This window comes from Myxocyprinus asiaticus, chromosome 2 (genome assembly GCF_019703515.2).
Source record: "Myxocyprinus asiaticus isolate MX2 ecotype Aquarium Trade chromosome 2, UBuf_Myxa_2, whole genome shotgun sequence".
Lineage (NCBI taxonomy): Eukaryota > Metazoa > Chordata > Actinopteri > Cypriniformes > Catostomidae > Myxocyprinus > Myxocyprinus asiaticus.
Window position 1 is genome coordinate 15,069,971 of NC_059345.1, and position 24,409 is coordinate 15,094,379.

General features: G+C 43.1%; 1 protein-coding gene across 1 annotated transcript in view; it reads left to right on the top strand.

Annotated features, from left to right (window-relative positions):
* The window catches only part of syt7b (synaptotagmin VIIb), a 189,188-nt gene that overhangs the window by 46,839 nt on the left and 117,940 nt on the right, over positions 1 to 24,409 (top strand). Inside the window, exon 2 of the mRNA XM_051715768.1 lies at positions 10,935 to 11,038. Within this exon, the coding sequence (XP_051571728.1) occupies positions 10,935 to 11,038 (104 nt within the window). The remainder of the gene's footprint in view (positions 1 to 10,934; positions 11,039 to 24,409) is intronic.

The window sequence follows — 24,409 nt, forward strand, 5'->3', positions numbered from 1 at the left end:
GTCAAAGTAAATGCCTGACAAGGACGCAGTTAAAAAAATTCATCATACTTATGAATGTGCTGTCTTTGTTTATATTGTTGGTGCTTGACAGGGAATGGACTATATAATAGGACATAGACAGTGGAATAACCGCGGACAAACCTCAAAATAAAATTTCACTTGACCCAGCCTAGTAGGTCTTTGCACACGTAATTTCACCAAACCCACTTGCACCTATACTTAGCACCTGCTTGCACAAAAATACCAAAACTTAATGGCCATGCCCACTGACTTTGCCTTTGTGACTTTAATCATAGCGCTGCGCTTAGCACTAGCGCTCTTAAAATAGGACCAAAGATATGATACAAAGTGACGCAAAGTAAAATTATACAATTCAGTGTTATATTATATATAGGACTAAGCTTATTGCAAATGCAGTACTATACATCTATCCTTTTGAACACAGTGCCAAATAGCACAAACTGTATGCAGAATAAAATACATAAAAAACATTTGAAGTAACTCACATTCCTTTTTTCTTTAAAGAAATTCTACCTTTTTGTTCATGAAACATGCTATTTCTGTGACAATACCAAGAACGTTCTTGTTTGATAACCTAACTGCTGTAGTAATCAGATATATCCAGTGGGAGGTCTCTTGAGGGCTCACACAAAGGCAACAAGATGATTGGTTTTCAGCATTTCAGAGGTGAATAAGCCTATTGCAAAAATAGCTCATCCAGTGTGAGCTAGCATTGTATGATTGGGCTTATTCCAAAAATGCTAATGTTTACCAACATATTTTTGGGAGGCGAGCCTAATCATTTGTTTTACTCATTTGTACTTGAATCTTTTGTGGGACTGAGGGGCGAGAGATGCACTATATAGTCCTTGTTATTTGTTGAAAATCGCTTTCAAATCTCATCCGCGTTTGAAAATGGATGTGTCATGATCAGTCAGGACACATGCGAGAACTATTAGTAGGCTATTTGCAGTCGATGTAAAAGCTGGTGCAACACACCTAGTCTTTGTTTAGACAGTAGTGAAAATCTGATTATTATAATTTTTTATAAAATCTGTTTTTGTTTTTGTTTTGTTTTTTTGACTGACTATTATATGTGGCCAGATCAGATTTTTTTTCTGTTCAGACTGCAGTCACTTTTGCTAGCACGTCCACATTAGTTGTAATAGTAACGATGCAAACTTGCATATGTTGACCATGTGTGACAGTTTAGCAAATGGATGTTTTGCCATTTATTATGTTTTTCATGAGGGCAGTATCCAAATATGAACACATTTGTCACAGACAACGACTTAATAAATGGGAGAGGTGGCATACAGTATGTCATGTTTGTTGCAGCAAGGGTTGACAACTGTCCCGTTTTAGCCGGGACTTCCTGTATTTTGGCCAAAATAACGACGTCCCATACTATTGTTATATACTCATCCCATACTGTATTTTTAGTGGGCAGCGAAACATCCCGTATTGAAGGCTTGGTGGCTCACAAACGATGGTGTGGGTTACAGCACCTTAGCACTTCTCTTTGGGTGAGTAAAGCCAATGTCTGTATTACTGTAAAAGAGGTTTGCACTGCTTTGGCTGCCATTTGACATATGGGTGCTTTCCTTTCAGAAAAGATCATCCCTATGCCCTATTCCCCTCAAAGACTTTACCTTCCACTGCGACAGTTTTGGAGGGCTGAACGATATAATAAAACGGTTATTTTAAAGTTTACAGTATGGCCATCATTATTGTTTTCCCTCCAAATTGCCCCGTTTATGGCATTTGGAATACAAACTTTGTCTTTTTGTCGTAAAACCTGACATAACTCGCCACGCACAACGTAAGACGAACAAAACACATGAAATCCGATCTGAGCATTCAGACTGATATTCATTCATTTTAATCGGATTTCAAACCACCTACGAATGTGGTTTGGATCAGGCTTTTAAAAATTTGATTTTATTTTTTTTGTCCTGTTCAGACTACAAAATCCTAAACTGATTTGAGTCAGATTTTTTTCTGCCTGTTGAAACATAGCCCTAGAAGCCCAAATGTAAATGTCAAAAAAAAAAAAAAAAAAAGAAAAAAGAAAGAAAGAAAGAAAAAAGTTGCTATTCTGTGCTTTTGGATGAAACGTAATGCAGTAATGCAAATTATATGTTGTTCATACTGTATGTACCATACATAATCATGCATCTACTATAATTAATCAGCTACCAATCAATACCAATCTAAATGTGTCATCTGGTGACAGTCTATGCCAACAGGCCAGTTCAGAAGTGACTGAGAGATCGATCTACACGACTTTGCTTAGGATCTGACCCACAAATAATCTTGTCAGTTATTTGGCACAACCCTGTCAGAGTCTTTCTCACCGCTGCTTGAGAAATGTCCGATGAGACATGGCACGGCCCCATTTGTCACACGGTGTCGTGACCTAAAATGTGCTGAACTGCAGGGCTGTTTTGATTTGGGCCAGTGTCTCATAACAGAGAAAATACCAGGGGTTTCTACAGGCACTATGTGTCTCTGCTTTCATGTATGCAATATAAACTCACTGAGCACTTTATTAGAAACACCTGTACATCTACTTTTTCATGCGATTATCTAATTAGCCAACCATGTGGCAGCAGTGCAATACATAAAATCATACAGATATGGGTCAGGAGCTTCAGTTAATGTTCATATCACCATCAGAATGGGGAAACAATTTAGGACTGTATGGCCCTAATAAAGAGCCCGACCTGGTCTTCTGCTGTTGTAGCCCATCTGCCTCAAGGTTCAACATGTTGTGCATTCTGAGATGCTATTCTGCTCACTACAATTGTACAGAGTGGTTATCTGAGTTACTGTAGCTTTTCTGTCAGCTCGAACCAGTCTGGCCATTCTCCGTTGACCTCTCTCATCAACAAGGCGTTTCTGTCTGCAGAACTGCCGCTCACTGGATGTTTTTTATTTTTGACACCATTTTGAGTAAACTATTGAGACTGTTGTGCATGAAAATCCCAGGAGATCAGTAGTTACAGAAATACTCAAACCAGACCGTCTGGCATCAACAATCATGCCACGGTCAAAACCACTGAGATCTAATTTTTCCCCATTCTGATGGTTGATGTGAACATTAACTGAAGCTCCTGACATGTATCTGCATGACTATATGCACTGCACTGCTGCCACACGATTGGCTGATTAGATAATTACATGAATACGTAGGTTTACAGGTGTTCCCACTAAAGTGCTCAGTGAGTGTATATATGAAATAAAAATTCTAAACAAAAAATGTACCAACATATTGTGGCGAGCAGGGCGGGGCCGAGCGGCGTCTGGGCAGAGCGAGGCTGGGAAGATAAGTGGTGAGCAAGTTCCACCTGTGCGCCACACCAGTCTCGCGTTCCAGTTAGGGGCGGTGGGAGTATTTAAGGAGAGGAGACAGCAGCAGACTGGGAGAGAGAGACGCAATGAAGCTGTGTGTGTGTGCAACGATGTTGGTGATGCTGAAAAGTGAAAAGCAGTGTTTGTGAACATTTGTGTGTGTGTCACACTGAAAAGTGTTGTCAATAAATATGACGTGTGGATTGTCAAGCTTCCTCCTTCCCATGCATTCCTTAAACGCACATATTTATTATTTTTCTTCTTTTATTTTTTTCTTTATAAAATTCCACAGGTTACAACTCGTAATGTGTACGCCAATCTTTAACTACACATTGTCATATGAACCACCATTCAGTCACTGCACTGCCTGATTTAAGTGATTCACTAAAAAGAACCTGCTCATAACATTCATTTGTTCAGGAACCGAATCATACTGGTCACACTGTAGATTCAAAAGAACAGGCTCATAAGAGCCATTCATTTGGAAATCGGACTACATTGCTTGCGGTGTGTGTTCTGCACTGTAGATTCAGTAGAGGGGCAGCGTGCCACTAAATAGCTCTGCAGGAAACACTGTCAGAGCATTTTCGTAAGGTGTTCCATCCGCATTAGTGAAAAAATGCACATTCAAGACTGAATCAAGAATCATACTGTTCTGGTATTTTTCTTTAAATGGAATAGCTTTTGAATAACAACCGATTCTCGATTCCCAACCCTACATACCACCCTGCTCTATTTCTAAATAACGAGGGAGTCTAGCAGGTGCTGCACACGCTGTGACTCGTTGAGCATTGGTGCTTATGCAGGTTAGTGCGAGTTCAACCTGAACTTGCATCATTTCCTGATCCCATCTTCTTCATTGTTTTCTGTCTTCGCTCACACTGTGCCTGTCTATAAAAAGCCAGAAATAATCAATTTTAATAGCCCCTAATGCCACACTCAGCAGTAAGCAATTGCAAATAGTGTCCCTTAGAGGAGTTTTAGACCAAAAGGGCTTTCTCGTCTTTCATGGTACAATGTGAGTGAAACAATGAGTGTTGCCAACAAATATACAAAAGTGAAGGCATCCACCACTGAATGCAAATGTCTACAGCCATTCATTATGTGTTGGCTTTTGCAAATACATGTTTATTATGTTTATTTTTAAAGGGAGCTGGTTATCTTTTTACAACAAAGTTCTTTGGGATTATTTGTCAGATGTTTTTTTCCCCCCAAAGCGACAAACAATATTTCGTCCTTGCTATATAAGACTGTTGGTTTGATTGCTTGGTCTGAATTGAAGTTCGGTTCTACCGCCTTCCTTCTGCTGGTCTCTTTTGACATTGCAATATTTCGGTCTGAACCATGTTACTTTTGTGTTATCATGTGAGTACAAGGCAGCTGATTACCACTGTAGCAAACTAAAGATTTAGGAGAAGACAAAAGATTCACTGTTTAATTCATGTCCCCAAACCATAACATGCACATAACCTTGCCACATTCTCTCTTTTCTCTCTCTCTCTCTCTCTCTCTCTCTCTCTCTCTCTCTCTCTCTCGCTCTCTCTCTCTCTCACACACACACACACACACACACACCTCTCTGTTTCCTTCCTCCTCACACTGCAATTCTCCTCATTTTACGTTTTTAGAGACATTATAAAATCATTTATCCTGCTCCCTTCCGCCCCCTTTCTGACAGAAACTCCATGCTTCTTTTTCTTTTCTCCTTCCACAGTCTATTCTCTCTTTTCTTCGCCTTCTCAGTTACTGGATCACTGTCATATTTTCTCGAACATTATTTTTTAATCTAAAGTATTACCCCTTCAAACCTCAAACTTTTCAGTTATGCTCCTACACCAACTTTAAAAGGAAAAGGTAACCACTGATCTCTTCTTTCAGGGTTCTTTCATTCTCCTGGTCTCTAAAACCACATCTCCTCACCTCCCACCTTTATTCATATTTAAAGGTAAATATCCTGTATATCTCACGGATCTGTGACTAAGAATTCTCATGGGCTCTAATGTCATGGTATGACTTTGCCTAAAGCTTTGGCATACTCTACAGAGGAAATATAATGGAAAACAAGATTTTCCTTGCTCTTTTGAAATAAAAAGAGTAACCTACTTTTAATGTACTGTGTAGACATACAAAATGAAAAAGCTCCCTGCTGTCCACCCAAACCATTTATGTAAACTCCAAAAACTCCAAGTTCCAAAGACAGATCTTTCTGAAATTGTCATGGTATTGACATCAGACAAAAAAAAAAAAAAAACTCATACGTTGACTTAAATTAACGGAATGTTCAAACAGACCACAAATATTCAAACTCCAATCTATCTATCTATCTATCTATCTATCTATCTGTCTGTCTGTCTGTCTGTCTGTCTGTCTGAAAATGCGCATTAGAAATACTGAATGGAAACGCTTGATATGCGAATAAACTCTCAAAATTTACATTAACATTTAATGCGCTAGGACAGGGTCTCAAACTACCAGCCCGTGGGCCATAGGCTAAGTTTCATACGGCCCACGTGAGTGTTAACAGTTTGCTCAAACCAAATAAATGTTTACATTCTGCATTTTGTTTTGGTCTTTAATGTTTCCCGTAATTCTCTTAAAGGATTATTAAACCATAGCTTAATATATTCCACATGGTTTATTACACACTTAACAAAACTAGATCGCTTCCATCATGATCTACAGAGCTGTCTGTACTGGAAGCATCCATTGATGAGACGCGCGTTCAGGTGACGGCCGCTCCGTTTCTATTTTTATTGCACTGTACAGCTAAGTCACTTATTTTGCCCATCCAACTGAACTAAAATAAATTCATTTTCAAATATGTGTAGCTTTAACTTATTGTTATGTAAGTCATGTTATGCCTTACTATATATTTCAATAACGTCTCCAGCCAGGTCTCCTAAGCAACCAAATTGGCCTGGTTGCTAGGAAGGGTAGAGTCACATGGGGTAACCTCCTTGTGGTCATGACCGCGCTACCACAAGGACCTACTAAGTAGTGGGGATTGGGCATTCCAAATTGGGAGAAAAGGGGATAAAATTAATATATATATATATATATATATATTATCTGACAAGCACAAAACACATCAGCCAGTAGAGTTTTTCCTAAAAAAAAATATCTTTAGGGAAGTTCTCCTGGGCACAGCAGCAAGGCTAAAAAAGTTTTGGAGGCTATCAAACAAAATATTATTATGTGCACTTGAGATAAATGAGACTTAAAAGTGGTTACATATTCACAACAGTTTTTATTTTTATTTTTATAAATTATATTTAATAACATTTTCTTTCTTTGTTACTGTTATATATAGTTACTGTGTATGTGCATTGTAGCGTATGCTGGAACTGCTGACAATGATGGCAATGACGAAGACGTGAAGATGAAGAACCCAAGTGCAGTTTATTTACAAACGTGAACCAAAAAACCCTAACTAGAAACGTTAAACATAGAACATAGAACATGAACATGAACATGAACATGAACATGAACATGAACATGAACATGAACATGAACATGAACATGAACATGAACATGAACATGAACATGAACATACCCATTCACATTCAATACTAGACAACTAAACAATGCAAACATGAGGGCTTAAATACAAGACATGGGAGAACATAAACCAATGAACAAACAGAACTCATAACAAGCTAATTAAACAATAAACCAATGAAAACATGACACATGAACATGGAGGGAAAACAGAAATCACACGACAAGGAAAACAGGAACACATGACATAAAACAGGAAATAGAATTTCAAAATAAAAGAAATGAATCAACAGAATACACATGACATGCATATATATATATATATATATATATATATATATATATACTGTATATAGCCTATATATGAACTGTTCAACTGGCCCTCGATCAAGAACACCACCTGGATAGTGGCCCCTGGGTAATTTGAGTTTGAGACCCCTGAGCTAGGAGGAGGTGGATTTTCTAGAGTTTCACTTTAGTTAAAATGCGCATTAAAGTTATGGAAACGGCTTATTCGCATAAGCGATGACATGTTATGGCTATTTGTAAAGCGCAATGGCAATGTGCTCGTCGGATGGTATAGGTGTGCGAGAGCTTGATGTGATTGGCTCAATGAAAGGCCCGATCATGGCACATAATTCTTCAAACCTAGCCCCGAAAGTGCTTCACCCTCAGATCATCGTTAAAGTGGGTCCTCAAAATCCACCAGAACTGTTTTGAGCACGGTCGCTCCCAGGTATATGGAGGCTGTCGATTATGAGCCCTCATTATGTGAGCTATTATTCTGCAATGTCTCCTGGCAGCATTTAATAACATAATGTACAATTGCTTTATTACAGCCAATACAACTCTCCCCAAAGCAAATAGGTCGTTCAGCTGCTCTATGACAAAAAGGCGGGCTCCCTCAAGACAATGCGCATTTGTAGTTTATGAAAACGCGCAATGTTTCGCATTTTCTTTAGTAAAATTTTCAGAAATGCGCATTAAAAATGCTAAACATTTTGATGGAAACCCAGCTATTCACAACACAATGACCTTAAAACACTAAATACTGGTAACATATGATGTACAGTTTATTTATTTTTGCCAAGCATATTGGATTTTTATAAACATGCACAGGATGTGCATGTTGCACTGCAGTGCAAGTTAAATGTGAATAAAACACAAATGCGATGATTCAACATGAATCAGAGTAGGCCAACAATGTCAACACACACACAAAAAGCTAAATACTCAATTCAAAAGGGTAATTAGTGGTAGTGATAGTCTATGCAGTCCTTTGCATTTGGCTAATAGTTATCTTCTACATCACACTGAATATGTTCTCTGCATGGCAATACGCCTTGAGAAGACCACTCACTTTGGGTCTTTCTCTCAATTGATTTGTATATAGAAGGTTACAACAGTGATACTGTAAAGCAGTAAAAAATGCTGAGTAGGTCATCAGCTGAAAGAGAAATCAGCTGTTTTTTGTTTTGTTTTTTCACGTTTTACAAATCTTAAGTATTCTTCAATATGTAATTATGGTAGACCTAAAGCATATTGCTGTCTAATTCAGTTTATTTTACTGTTTTGAATATACATTAACAGTTTTGAAAACAGTATTTAAAAGTGTGCAAAATTGTCTGTAGATATTCAGAGTTTATCTAATGGATGCATTTGAGTGAGAAAAGATTTCATGAATTTTGAAAGATGTGGTCATTAAATGCATTTTGTATCAAAGCATTGAAAAGATGATCCACAGTTCAGTCCACAGACACTGATGTTGCTCTGATAGTATGAAGAGTTTTGAAAATGTATACTAGGTAATGAGAAAAGCAAGTAACTGACTGTAAAAAACCTGTAATACAGATTTGATTCTGTCAGGTTTTGCCTGAGAAGCAGATCTGTAATTAAAATAAATGATCCAGATATATATTTTTTTATTTAGGCCTTACATTGTGATCAAGTTACACTTAGCTTATTACAGCTAAAGGGCCAAGAGAAATGAGTGTGTGCTGCTCCCTTCTGTTTCACCCCAGTGTTGTTTAATAAAGCAGTATAAAGGTGATTTAGGACTATATTAGCTCCAGAAAAACATGGAATGCGCATGCGCTCTGTGGGAACACCAGGGATTAAATATATAAAGTGGCGTATAGTCCAAACACACCCACACAGTGTGTCGTGCATGCAGAAGAGAGAGAGATTTAGGCTATTAATTGATTATTTTAATTTATTGTAATTTTTTTTTTGTACTATGCTCATGAATATGAATTCTATGCTGACAATTCCCAATACTGTAATTCCTATGCCAAAAAAAAATTTTTTTTTGTATATTTTGGGTAAGGCTAGTCCCTCATTTTGGGCTTGTTTTCCAGACTAGGTCACTTGTTTCTCATGCAAAATCTGGCAACTGGTATATCACTCATAGCACAGAGTACTGTAATTTTTAAAATAACATTGTTAACTGTTCTTTTATTTATTTCTAACCAGTTCCAATTTGGAAAGTAGGCTGTGGAATACCGGAACCGGAACGAATAAATACAGTTTCAGCTTAGAAAAAAACAAAACAAATGAAAAATATTTCGTTTTGTCCCTGGTAGCAAAACCAACTTGTTACATTTTCAGGGTCAGAGAGAGTGTGAAAAATTGTCATGTAAATCAAATTACGACTAATTTGGCTCAAGAAACCCTGACTGGTATTTAGGTCGGGAAACTGCTCCAAAAGTGGGGTGAGAATCTTTAGGCAGTTTGATTTAGTCACTATATGATTCCAGAACTTTTATTAGTGCATCTCAATTTTTCAGCACAAGTGTAGGGGTGCAAATGTTTTGTGATTTAAGGTGCAGATGGACCTTTAAAGCTGAAATTTGTAACTTTTTTGGTGTTAAAATACTTTCTTCTATCCCAGCTTACAGTAGTAAACAACTACAAGTAAGCCATTTATTGGTTAATTTTCTCGAAAACTTAAACAGTTTGTCTCTGTGGCACTATTAAAATCCCTCTGTTTGTTTTGAGCGACCCATCCTGCCCAACACAACATCATTGGCTCAACCAGTGGTGTGAGTTGGGGGCGGGACTATCTGTTTGTTTGATCAGCATCAGACAGGGTGCGTATTGTAAAGGTTGTTTAAAAAAACGTTTATTTTTCCAAATCCCTTCAGTGGCGCTAGTTGCCATCTGCATGAAACTTTCAAGTGCTTAATAATATTTTTCCTGTTATTGTGATTCCTGTGATATTTTTTATCTTTAAATATATACGTAGTTCATGATGCAAAATGCTGGATTGTTTAATTCCTTGGCTGGACTGTGAACTTATTTAAAGTCCCACCGCCTGGCACTTATCTATATCTATAATGTTTGTTTATGATCAATAAACATAATTATTGGTAGCTCAGTGGTAAAGACACTGGCTACCACACCTGGAGTTCGCTAGGTCAAATCCCAGGGTGTGCTGAGTGACTCCAGCCAGGTCTCCTAAGCAACCAAATTGGCCCGGTTGCTACAGAGGGTAGAGTCACACGGGTAACTTCCTCGTGATCGCTATAATGTGGTTCGCTCTCGGTGGGGTGCATGGTGAGTTGTGCATGGATGCCATGGTGGATGGCGTTAAGCCTCCACACACGCTATATCTCTGTGGTAACGTGCTCAACAAGCCATGTGATAAGATGCACGGGTTGATGGTCTCAGACGTGGAGGCAGCTGAGATTCGTCCTCCACCACCCGGATTGAGTCACTACGCCATTATGAGAAGAGAGTACACTGGGAATTGGGCATTCCAAATTGGGAGAAAAATGAAAAAAAAAAAAACTTTAAAAAAATAAATAAACGTAATTATTAATAATGTATTTTTCTGATTATAAATTATTATGGATCAATATAGCATTGTTTGAGAATGAATTGCAGTGCATCTGTAAAATGTTCCCATGTCTGAAAATTAATATACACTACCAGGCCGATATTCAACACAAGGCAACAACACAGACAAATGAAAAGACAATTATTGCAAGCCACGTTTCACATGGTCTACTTCATTATCTCTGATTGTTTTTCTCTTTGCGATACACAATTGAGATGCATTTTAAGCAATTCTCTCATTGCAGGTTCTTTGTCTCTGAGTGTGTTCCTGGTATCGGTGGGTTTAACAGTGTGTATCGTATGGCTGGTCGCACTGTGCGGGGTCTGTGGATGGTGCCAACGCAAACTGGTGAGTGATGTCACTTCTTGCACAACAAGAAGTTTACACTAGCTTAAACAGATATGATAATGGACATTGATATCATTTAGAGTGTGAAACATGCTTTTGTGGTGTCTTTTTGTGTGTTTGGGGGGTCTTTATGTCTCTTGATTCCATTTCCCAGTTCTGTTGTATGGCTGTTTGTCCATTTTGCTCTGACAACCATCTACCAACACCTCAAAGATAGATAAACACATGCGCTTGTGACGAGGAGGAGGGCGGGGCCGGGCCGTGAGTATGCACGCCCAGCCCCCAATCGGGCTAATCAGCCGAAGAGAGGGATAAAGGCAGCTGTGGCTCTCTCTCTCCTGAACTGTTGCATTTGGTTGCCTTTATCTCTCTCCTCGGCTGATTAGCCCGATTGGGGGCCAGGCGTGCATAGTCACGGCCCGGCCCCACCCTCCTTCTCGTCACAGCGCTCTTTTTTTCTTTTTTGCTAAGATCAAAGGCAACATCACAAGTATCCTTGACTGTGATGGCAATACGATAATGCATTGTATGAATTTGTCCAAGATGGCAGATGAAACACCTTTTTAATTTAAAAGTGAGTTTTAACTTAAGCATTATTTGTATGTGCAATGTAATGTATTTTTATGCTTATTAGTTCATTGTGTAGTTAGCTTAGCAACATGCTAACATCAAACTTTATTGGAATGAATTGTGAACTCAAGTCACTATTTGTGTGCAGTATACACAATTGCTGCCTATGTGGAGCTTTCCAAATCGATCACTCATGAGTTTCCATATCAGTTGCAACCTTAGAAGGTAGCTGCCAATGTAACTGCAGCAAGGAAGCTCACTAGGTTTTGAAACGGAGCCACGGTGTCACTAAGTTTGAAAATAACCTAGAACTGTATTGGGTGCTCAGCTGAAAAATAGGACAAAAAATAGGGAGATGCCTTGGGGTCATATGATTATTTTTGTTTTCCATTTCAACAAATTGAGTTTTTTTATAACATAGTTATAAAAAACTAAAAGCATAATGAAACAATTTAAATTGGAGTAGTATTGTAGCATGACGTGCCCCTGTTCATGTTTATATTAGACCTAGACCCAGATTGCCTTTCCACATTTGTACATTTTATTTTCTATTTGTATAATTAGGTGTTTAGCCCATAGTATTCTGTTCAGTCTCAACATCTGCAAAACAAGATTTGTTATTCAACTCATGTAAAGCAATTCAGCGAAAGGTAGCCAAATGAGACAGAATCTCGAGAGAAGAAAGAGTGCATATTAGAAAAAAAAGGAATAATTGGACCAAATAATTTATAAATAAACATGAAGATGTGATTACAGAGCAAGGTCCTGATTTACTAAAGGTTTGCATGTATAAAAACATACGCAAAACTGAAAGCACGTGCAAAAAAGTCAGAGCCAATCTACTAGCGTAGTCTTATAAGGATTGCGTTTTTCAGATGCGCAAAATAGCATGTCTTGGCAATTTTCTCTGTGTTTCCCGAAATTAAAGTGCAGTTTAGAGCCGTGCCCACAAATTCACATAATAAAGGGCGGTGTCGATGCAAATGAATCAAATTGCACCTGCAAAGTGATTTATCAAGCCTGAAATTCATTTCAGAAACGGAAACTGTGAGAGCAAATTAATATGAACGAAAGGCAGGTATTAATTTGATTTGCGCTGTGCATCATGCTGTCATTGTGGCAAAAAAGAGACTTTGAGAACGGAGAATACATTGAACACCCATTATTGACACATTAATGTGAAATTAAAATAATTATAGGTTTATTCTGTTATTTAAGAACTCAATATCATAACTGTTAACATACTAATGATCATACAACTGCTATAACTCTTAGATAAAAAAGCATACTACCAGTATATGCCCAAATTATGTTGTAATTTAATGTTTTAAACATTGATTTTAACTGGCTAAATATTGTGATAAAATTCAGATTTCATTTTAGTATACATCAGTGATGCAATGGCTTAACATGTAAATAATATTTTATTTTCTTCTTTGTGAATTATGAGTTAAAGAGAAGAGTGTCATACACAGGTATTTTCATCAACTTCTCTTACACTTGCTAAATAGCAGGGATTTTATGATGATATTGTTTAATCCTATAAATAAATATACTATAAATGAATGCCATATTAAATTGAATAAAAATAAAATAGTATTATTTAGTGAGAGCCGTACTGTAAGTGAGTGGACATTTGGTGCAGTTGGCATACTCGAAAGCCTCCTTTTGGAGGGTGTCCAAAATATTTGCACATGTAGTTATTTGCATAATTTTTCTTTGCAAATCACCCGCAAAACACCCACGACTTACACGCGCAATTTGATAGATTGCACAAGCAAATTAGTACTTGTAATTTTGGGATCTGAGTAAATCATGGCCCAAATCTTTGATCAGTAACCAGTTAATAAATAGAATCCACAAGCAGAATTAATCACCTATGTGCCCTTTAACTGAATTACCCCATTTCCAAAATAAACGGATCGCCTATTATTTAAAATATTTATCTTAAACACAGTTAATGTATCACTCAGTGTTTAACCAGCACAAATGGAATCAGCTGATTCTTGGTTGGAGGCATTGTGCCAGAACCTTTCGCCATATGAATCGTCATGGTTACTTGTGTAACCTCCGTTCCCTGATGGAGGGAACAAGACGTTGGTGTCGATGTAGTTACACTAGGGGTCACTCTTGGGAACCCGAGACACCTCTGGTCTTTGATAAAAGGCCAATGAAAATTGGCGAGTGGTATTTGCATGCCACTCCCCCGACATAAGGGTATAAAAGGAGCTGGTATGCAACCACTCATTCAGGTTTTACGCTGAGGAGCCGATATAAGGTCCGGCCATTTCAGCAGGTAGTTCAGCGTTGTGGCAGGAGGGACCAACGTCTCGTTCCCTCCATCAGGTAACGGAGGTTACACCAGTAACCATGACGTTCCCTATCTGTCACTCACTCGACGTTGGTGTCGATGTAGTGACTCTAGGGGTCCCTATACAAAACGCCACAAGGCTGAACTGTGTTACGTGAACTGGCGGTGTGTGGTGTGCAGACTTGCTGTGTGCCTCATAGCCAGCACACCAGGTTGACACATAACCTCCCCCAACACAGTTATGAGTGTCGAACGGATCTTTTTGGGGACAAGTCGACTACCCAAAGACAGAGACAGGCTTAACCCAGTCGTGGCCTCTTTTCCCCTTCTCTTTTTCCACTCCCTAAACAAGGGCCGCCAGGTCTAGTCGGGGGGTGTCCCTCCCAAGGGGAGGACACCGCGGAGACCACACCTCGCCCCAAGAGAGGGGGATATTTAAGTGGAAGAATACATCACATGGTCTTTCCAACCATGTGGAGAGCCTTCAAGGTAGATCCTGCCCTATGGGGGAGGAGTTACTGCAAACATGGAGACTGGGGCAGAGGGGCTCTGCTCAAGGAAGACGCAGTTTGCCAGCAGGGAAACTAATTAGCGGGAGATATAGATCGCATGGGGTTAGCCTTACAGGGAACCACCACATGCAGAGCACCTACCCCAGAACCGGGCTCTTAGTTAGCGCGTGTACTGGGCAGGCAGCGAGTCTCTCTGAAAACTCGACTGCCACAGGGCTCGGAGGAAGTCAACCAGGGAAAACAAATTGTGAATACTACTGGGAATTAACAGCGCACGTCTTCAACTCAAAAGGAGGTGGAAGGTGCTATGTGCAAGCGATACACCCGGCCTGCTATCCCGGGCTTATCCGCTTGTGTTGCGTGCCACTACCTGGGACGAAACCAGTTCCACCCGGAGGTTGTAGAACCTTGCAAAGGTGTTGGGTGTTGCCCAGCCTGCTGCTCTGCAAATGTCTGTTAGAGAGGCACCTCTGGCCAAGGCCCAAGAAGCCGCTCCACCACCGGTAGAATGGGCTCGTAGCCCTACCGGGGGCAGCATGTTTTGGGCGAGATATGCCATAGTTATGGCGTCAACGAGCCAGTGGGCGATCCTCTGCTTGGAGACAGCGCAGGAGGCAGCTCACAAGAGAAGGCCTTGGGTGCCTGGCTGAGACCACGTGCGGGCCTGGGGCCGTGTGTGGCTGGGCAGTCTTCAAGGAGAGTGCCTTAAGCTCGGCTGACTGCAAAGGCTCAAAGGGGGTTCTCTGTAGACCCTGAAGAACTACAGAGGTCCGATGAGGGAACGAGGCGCAGCCTGGGGGGATGGGAAGAACACCACTTAGCGAACAGATGCCACTTAAAGGCATACAGGCGTCTCGTAGAGGGAGCCCTAGCCTGAGTGATCGTGTCTACCATCGCAGGTGGGAGACAGCTTAGGTCTTCTGTGTCCCATCCAGGGGCCAGACGTGGAGATTCCAGAGGTCTGGACGCGGGTGCCGGATGGTGCCCCTTCCCTGAGAAAGAAGGTCCTTCCTCAGGGGAATTTGCCAGGGGGGAGCTGCCGCAAGGAGCGTGAGGTCCGAGCACCACATCTGGGCGGGCCAGTAGGGTGCTACCAGGATGACCTACTCCTCATCCTCCCTGACCTTGCACAGGGTCTGTGCAAGCAGGCTCACTGGGGGAAATGCATATTTACAAATGCCAGGGGGCCAGCTGTGTGCCAGTGCGTCTATGCCGAGGGAGGCCTCGGTCAGGGCGTACCAGAGCGGGCAGTGGAGAGGATTCTCGGGAGGCGAACAGGTGCACCTGTGCCTGTCGAATCGACTCCAAATCAGCTGGACCACCTGAAGGTGGAGTCTCCACTCTCCTCTGAGGGTAACCCGTTGTGACGGCGCGTCCGCCGTAGTGTTGAGGTTGCCCAGGATGTGAGTGGCTTGCAGCGACTTGAGGTGCTGCTGACACTAGAGGAGGAGACGGCGGGTGAGTTGTGACATACAACGAGAGCGCAAACCACCTTGGCAGTTGACATATGCTACCATTGTCGTGTTGTCTGTCTGAACTAACACGTGCTTGCCCTGGATCAATGGCCGAAACCTCCACAGGGCGAGCAGAATTGCCAACAACTCGAGGCAGTTGATGTGCCAATGCAGTCGCAGACCCGTCCAGAGGCCGGCAGCTGCATGCCCATTGCAAACGGTGCCCCAGCCCGTTTTGGAGGTGTCTGTCGTGACCACGACGCGCCTGGGGACCAGTTCTAGAGGAACACCTGCCCGTACGAACGAGAGGTCGTTCCAAGGGCTGAAAAGACGGTGACAGACCAACATGATGGCCACGCGGTGTGTCCCATGGCGCCATGGCCGTCTCGGGACTCGAGTCTGGAGCCAGTGCTGAAGCGGCCTCATATGCATCAACCCGAGCGGGGTGGCCACCACCGAGGATGCCATATGCCCCAGGAGCCTCTGAGGGAGTTTCAGTGGAACCGCTGTTCCCTGTTTGAACGCCTTCAAACAGGCCAGCACCAACTGGGCGCGCTCGTTCGTAAGGCGCGCCGTCAAGGAGACTTAGTCCAACTCCAAACCGAGAAAAGAGATGCTCTGAACCGGGAGGAGCTTGCTCTTTTCCCAGTTGACCCGAAGCCCTAGTCGGCTGAGGTGTGAGAGCACCAGGTCCCTGTGTACGCACAACACGTCTCGAGAGTGAGCTAGGATTAGCCAGTCGTCGAGATAGTTGAGAAAGCAAATGCCCACCTCCCTTAACAGGGCAAGGGCAGCCTCGGCGACCTTCGTAAAGACGCGAGGAGACAGGGACAGGCCGAAAGGGAGGACTTTGTTCTGATATGCCTGACCCTCGAACGCGAACTGCAGGAAGGGTCTGTGTCGAGGAAAGATCAAGGCGTGGAAGTACGCATCCTGCAGGTCTACTGCCGCGAACCAATCTTGTTGCCGGGCGCTCACCAGAATGCCTTTTCGCGTCAGCATCTTGAACGGGAGTCTGTGTAAAGCCTAGTTCAGAACTCACAGGTCCAAGATTGGCCTCAACCCACCGCCTTTTTTTCGGTACGATGAAGTAGGGGCTGAAAAAAAACCCCTTCTTCATCTCGGCTGGAGGGACAGGTTCTATCGCGCCTTTCCGTAGGAGGGTAGCGATCTCCGCGCAAGGTAGCAGCGTTTTCGTCTTTCACCAAGGTGAAGTGGACACCGCTGAACCTGGGCGGATGCCCGGCGAAGTGAATCGCGCAGCTGAGTCGGACGGTCCGGACCAGCCCTCGTGACGGATTGGAAAGTGCAAGCCATGCGTCCAAGTTCCGTGCAAGGGGGACCAAAGGGACAACGTCATCGGATGTACGGGCAGGTGGGGCCTCGCGGCGGGGCGGAGCTCGAGGTGCCACACCACGTCGTGGCCGTGCTGAGTCTAAGGACATTGAAGCACTTACCTGGCTCCTTGTGACCACCCCCGGAACAGCCTGGGACGGGGGAGGAAGAGGCCTGTCCTCGTGACCCGTGGAGACTGTCACATCGGGGGTGGATTTGTGCCACAGCTGGGCGCTCAGGGGCGGGAGACCACCACTGGAGCGCCAAACCTGCCAAATGGAGTAGTGGACGGTGGTCATGATGACGGCCATACACACCGGATACGTGACCCAGGGAACAAGGAAACCACTCTTGCTGAGCTCTTGAGTACTGCAGCCACTTGGGCATGCAGCGCAATTAAATGCAAAAGGTAACAAAAAGATGAAGATCTGCTTACCAGCTCCAGAGCAGTGGGTTTGTTGTTCCTGGGTCGCCCGTCTCAAGGGCGCTTTGAAGCCTTTCACGGGTTCTGGGCAGCCGCGAGACGGGTGGCGTCTGCTTCCTGCGGTGGGCTCCATGCCGGGGCCGGGCCGAAGAGGTGGGCTGCGGCGGAGCCGGTGCAGTCACCGCAGGGGGACGCCCTTGGCGATGAGTAGACGGGGTGTGGGATCTTGAGCCACGCCGGGGCAGGATATGCCGGCTAGCATCCATCTACTGCTCTACCATCGAGAACTGCTGGGCAAAGTCCTCGATGGTGTCGCCGAATAGGCCCGCCTGGGAAATGAGGGCAGCAAGGAATCGTGTCTTGTCAGCCTCACCCATCTCGACCAGGTTGAGCCAAAGGTGGTGCTCCTGGACCACTAGTGTGGCCATCGTCCACCCGAGAGACCGCACCGTGACCTCCGTCGCTCGGAGAGCGAGGTCGGTCGCCGAGCGTAGTTCCTGCATCAATCCCGGGCGGAACTACCCTCGTGCAGTTCCTTTAGCGCCTTGGCGGACTTGCAGGAGAGCCATGGCGTGCAGGGCGGAGGCGGCTTGTCCAGCGGCACCATAGGCCTTGGCCGTCAGAGATGACGTAAACCTACAGGCCTTGGACGGGGGCTTTGGGCACCCGCGCCAGGTGGCGGCGCTCTGTGGGCATAGGTGCACCGCGAGCGCCTTTATCCACCGGGGGATTGCCGAATAGCCCTTGGCCGCCCCACCATCGAGGGTAGTGAGGGCGGGGAAGCTGAAAAGATTGGGACCAGGCAGTAAAAAGTGCCTCCCTCGACCTTGTCAGCTCTTCATGCACTTCCGGGAATAAAGGAACGGGGGCGGGGCGTGGCTTTGAGCGGTGCCGCGAGCCCAGGAACCAATCACCGAGCCACGAGGGTTCAGGGAAGAGCGGTGAAATCCACTCTAACCGACGCTCGCGGCTGCCCGGGAAAGCATGTCGTCATCTCCGCGTCAGCCTGTGACTTGGCAATCGACCCCGAAGGGAGGAGCCCAGCTGAGGCTTCCGATTGGACGAGCCCGCTCTCCGATGCTGCGCTCGAGAGCTCATCAATTTCGCGGGCTCCGAATAAGAGGTCGAACTCGCCGTGAGACGAGCCGGTGGACTCACCCGGAAGCCCGATCGGGGCAGACGAGTGTGCTGGGGAATGGGAGGTCCGTGGGGGGATACCCGGCGGAGGCGGTCCCATTGGGGTCCCCAAATCGCCCCCAGTGCTAGCCGCGCTGGCCTCATACCCGTGGGTAAAAGGACCGAGGCGGGAGCCTCTGGGGTGGCTTGCTTTCTTACGAAGGCGAGCCGCGACCGCAACGTTGCCATGGACATATTCTCACAATGAGAACATGACCATCCACGAACGCTGTCTCCATGTGAGCAGTGCCCAGACATGAAAGACAGTGATCGTGACCATTAGAAGGCGAGAGATAACAAGCACAACCAGGAATAACACACAATCGGAAAAGCATCTTTAAAAAAATGCGTCTTTAAAAAGACGTTCCGTGTGTGCGCTCTTTTAGAGAAATATATACTCTTTTAGAGGGGAAAAATGCTCTTTCAGAAAATATACTCTCTAGTTTTTCTGCCGAAGCGCCCAGGGGTGTTCTCTGCAGTGCACCAGTGCAGAGGGGGCAGAAATGCGCCGTCAGATCCAGCAGAGGTGAATGAACAGTAGTATTCAGCTCAATGAGCATGACCGTTCGGCTCCGAAGAGAAAATCTGAATGAATGGTTGCATACCAGCTCCTTTTATACCCGTATGTCCGGGGGAGTGGCATGCAAATACCACTCGCCAATTTTCATTGACCTTTTATCAAAGACCAGAGGTGTCACGGGCTCCCAAGAGTGACCCCTAGTGTCACTACATTGACACCAACGTCGAGTGAGTGACAGATAGGGAACTAAGCTTTACATTCATTAACCGGTAGGGCTGATCGGTTTTGAGATGGTCAGCAGAGGCCAAACGGAGGAGGTAAACGGATAAAATGAGAGGAGTGAGAGGCAGAAGGGCCAGACTGCAGGGTGGCTAAAAAGAGATTTCAGGCTTTAATTACAGTCAGTAATGGGTCCCCCACCTCATGTACTCCCTGCAGGCATCTACCATCTTATTGTTATTACAATGAGGGATTATAAACTTGTTTCTCATTTGCCTCAGTCTCACTATTTGTCATGTTTTCCTATATCATGTTTTTTCCATGATACATGCAGTAATTCTTCCTGCCTCCTCCTCCACGTGACGTGTGACCTTACCAATGAGATTACATCATCCCTCTCATGAGCGTGCATCACAGAGATGTACGGAAGTGAACATTTGTAGTTAAAAAGTATATAAGTATTGTTTTGTTTCTAAAAAGAATCAATCGTTTGGGTTCAGAAGAACTTTATTTGTCGACTGGAGTCATGTGGATTATTTTGATGCACCCTAAATATGCATTTTGGACCGTCAAAAAATGGAGTACATTCACTTGCATTGTTTAAAGGAGGAGGCCTGAAATGAAATCCTAAAAACCTTAAATTCTGTTTTGATGAAGAAAGAAACTTAGATACATCTTGGATGGCCTGGAGTAAATTATCAGCAAATTTTCATTTTTGGGTGAACTGTTCCTTTAAGATTGCTCACTTGGTGTCTAAATATAAATATAATTATTTTCTATTATTTATATTAGTGTGCAATTTACAATCATGTTTTTTTTATTAAACCACACTATTATGACTCAAAGACATATACTATGTACATACTATTACAGCTTTTTCTGTTAAAGCAGAATTTTCTGTAAAGCTGCTTTTAAATTATGTGTGTTGTGAAAAGCGCTATACAAATAAAAATGACTTGACTTAACTTGAAGAGGGGAGCCCACGAAGATTCTCAACTGATAGGTTGATAAGTGCTGTTAATCAATTAAAATATTTAATCTAATTAATTACATGATATGCAAATGATTGAATCAAACTGATCGCAATTGATCGCATACATCAATATTTGCTGAAAAGGGTATGTAAAGATAATTCAAAAAATATTAAAGAAAATAATTATAAATATATAATAAAAATAATAATTTATATAATTCAAAGATTTGACAATACAAAAGTGGCTTTAGAAGTCAATAAAAACTCAGCAAAAAAAAGAAACATCCCTTTTTCAGAACACTGTATTTCAAAGATAATTAGTATAAATCCAAATAACTTTACAGATCTTAATTGTTAAGTGTTTAAACAATGTTTTCCATGCTTGTTCAATGAACCATAAACAAGCACCTGTGGAACGGTCGTTAAGACACTAACAGCTTACAGATGGTAGGCAATTAAGGTCACAGTTATAAAAACTTAGGACACTAAAGAGACCTTTCTACTGACTCTGAAAAACATCAAAAGAAAGATGCCCAGGGTCCCTGCTCATCTGCGTGAACTTGCCTTAGGCATGCTGCATGGAGGCATGAGGACTGCAGATGTGGCCAGGGCAATAAATTGCAATGTCTGTACTGTGAGACACCTAAGACAGTGCTACAGGGAGACAGGAAGGACAGCTGATCGTCCTCGCAGTGGCAGACCACGTGTAACAACACCTGCACAGGATCGGTACATCCGAATATCACACCTGGGGTACAGGTACAGGATGGCAACAATAACTGCCCAAGATACACCAGGAACACACAATCCCTCCATCAGTGCTCAGACTGTCCGCAATAGGCTGAGAGAGGCTGGACTGAGGGCTTGAAGGCCTGTTGTAAGGCAGGTCCTTACCAGACATCACAGGCAACAAATTCGCCTATGGGCACAAACCCACCTTCGCTGGACCAGACAGGACTGGCAAAAAGTGCTCTTCACTGACGAGTCGTGGTTTTGTCTCACCAGGGGTGATGGTCGGACTCGCGTTTATCGTCGAAGGAATGAGCGTTACACCGAGGCTTGTACTCTGGAGTGGGATCGACTTGGAGGTGGAGGGTCCGTCATGGTCTGGGGCGGTGTGTCACAGCATCATCGGACTGAGCTTGTTGTCATTGCAGGCAATCTCAATGCTGTGCGTTACAGAGAAGACATCCTCCTCCCTCATGTGGTACCCTTCCTGCAGACTCATCCTGACATGACCATCCAGCATGACAATGCCACCAGCCATACTGCTCATTCTGTGCATGATTTCCTGCAAGATAGGAATGTCAGTGTTCTGCCATGGCCAGAGAAGAGCCCGGATCTCAATCCCATTGAGTACGTCTGGGACCTGTTGGATCGGAGGATGAGGGCTAGGGCCATTCTCCCCAGAAATGTCTGGGAAATCGCAAGTGCCTTGGTGGAAGAGTGGGGTAACATCTCACAGCAAGAACTGGCATATCTGGTGCAGTCTATGAGGAGGAGATGCACTGCAGTACTTAATGCAGCTGGTGGCCACACCAGATACTGACTGTTACTTTTGATTTTGACACCCCCTTTGTTCAGGGACACATTAGTCCATTTCTGTTAGTCACATGTCTGTGAAACTTGTTCAGTTTATGTCTTAGTTGTTGAATCTTTTTATGTTCATACAAATATTTACACATGTTAAGTTTGCTGAAAGTAAAAGCAGTTGAAAGTAAGAGGATGTTTCTTTTTTTGCTGAGTTTATTATTTGGTTTATTATCATATCATTGAACATAAGAAGGCCCAGATGGAATCTCTGGACTTTATTTTCATTTTCTGCACTGATTTTTAGGAAACCTCTGCGGAAGGTATTTAAACATAGCAAAATGTATTAAATGGACCTGAGAGTACTAAACTGTTATTGGTGGCTAAAAGCATGATAAAATTAGCCAAAATATTTCATAAACAAACATGCACGGGATGGGGAATGCATAGAACTTTTATGAATCACATATGTCACAATTCTGCAGAAATCTGCAGTTTCCTGCGGAGTTCTGTGCACGCAGATTCCATCAGCAACATTTTTAAAGTGTGTAAGCCTGAACATTTAGCAATTGAGGACACGTCCTTGCGTTCCATCTGTATCCATGCATCAGATGGACACTTTTGGTGCATCTCTTTGTGGTTGCGTCGCATTTCATGTGTCAGATGGATGCTTTTGTGCATCTCTTTGTGGTTGCGTTGCGTTTCATGCGTCAGATGGATGCTTTTGGTGCATCTCTTTGTGGTTGCATTGCACTTCACTGATTTTCACTAGCCAGAGTCTTTCTAGCCATAACGCCACATGTTTAGGGTGGTGTGTCAAGTAAAATGTGGTTTGAAACTTTAAAAAACATGTCTCAACACCCCTGCACTGATCCGTCCAGCTGTTTTTGATCAGCTATCAGCCCTTACAAAAAATCTAAACTAGCCACAAACTTGCTGCAAATTTGCTGCTTGTTATTTTCACATGCAAATGAGCATTTGATTTGCTGCAAATGTTTGCCAGAAGTTTGCAGCTCTTCACTGGTAGTGATGAGCCTCCGGCAAACCTTTGGCAACAATGGACACTTCGCTGCAAGTTTGCTGCAAAGCTCATTTGCATGTAAAAATTATCAGTGGCAAATTTGTGGCAAGTTTGCGGCCAATTTGCCATGAACTCTCGGTTTTCGTAAGGGAGTTTGTTGCTGGAGCTGAGTTTATTGCCCCCTGCTGATTGAGACCCACAAAACATGGAGGTGGCACTTCCATCTTGAATAGAACAATCCCATTGTTTACAAACATTGCAGCACATGCGCAGTAAGTGATGGCAGAAAGCTGCCAAACTGTTGTGTTAGATTTGACAGATAAGCTAATGCTAGCTAGCTCCTCTAAATATTGTTAAAAGATCCCTTACAAAAAAATCTAGAGTTCTGACAAACTTGCCGAAAACTTGCCGCAAATGTCCCACTCGTTTTCACATGCAAATGAGCTTGTGATTCACCACAGATGTTGCCCAGACATTTGAAGCTCTTCACCAGTAGTTCTAAACCCACAACAACCCTTTGGCGACAATGAAGAGTTTGCCACAAGTTTGCAGCAAGTTTGCCAGAACTCTCGATTTTTGTAAGGTATAATATAGAATAAAATTAGCCTTCAAGTTCAAAGCTAGCTAGGTTTGGGTACCTTATTGGTAGTAAAACACCTAATTATAATCATCGATTAAACGAAAGTATGACACAAAGCCATCATAAATACAGAAATATTCTTGGCTATACTGTTATTATAATGATATGAAATAATAGCATACCAGGAATCAAATATACGCTGCAAAGCCATGAATTGGAAATGACCAGTCAGCTCAGTTGATGGAATCTGAGGAAAGTGAAGCGCTCGGTTTTTGCCATTGCGATTTTGACAGCCAACAGCACAGCAGGACATTCCATTTTGTTTAACCAGACAATTTAAAGGTAACTGCTACATTTTTGTGGACTGTTGGGTAACCTAACAATTTTGTTTTACTGTTTGAGCCGGTCTTTTTGCCACCACTTCTGACTGTGACATAGGAGCTGACGTTGCCAAAGTATTGGTCTATTTCTCCATTGGTAGGAAAATTCCTTATAACGTTGGTGTGATTTAATTGCATTAATTTTAATTGGCATATACACTTGAAAAGGGAGGAGCTCGTGCATCAAATCAAACTCTATTTTCACAGTATTTTGGCACAAATGAATCTGTCACTTGGTAAAGCTATCCAAATAAGACAGGTACAAACATGGACCGGTTGTATGACATGCCTTCAGCCTCAAAAACCATGAACAAACCATAAAACCAGGCCCAGTGGATATAAGCAACTGCCCTGGTGAGGACCGAA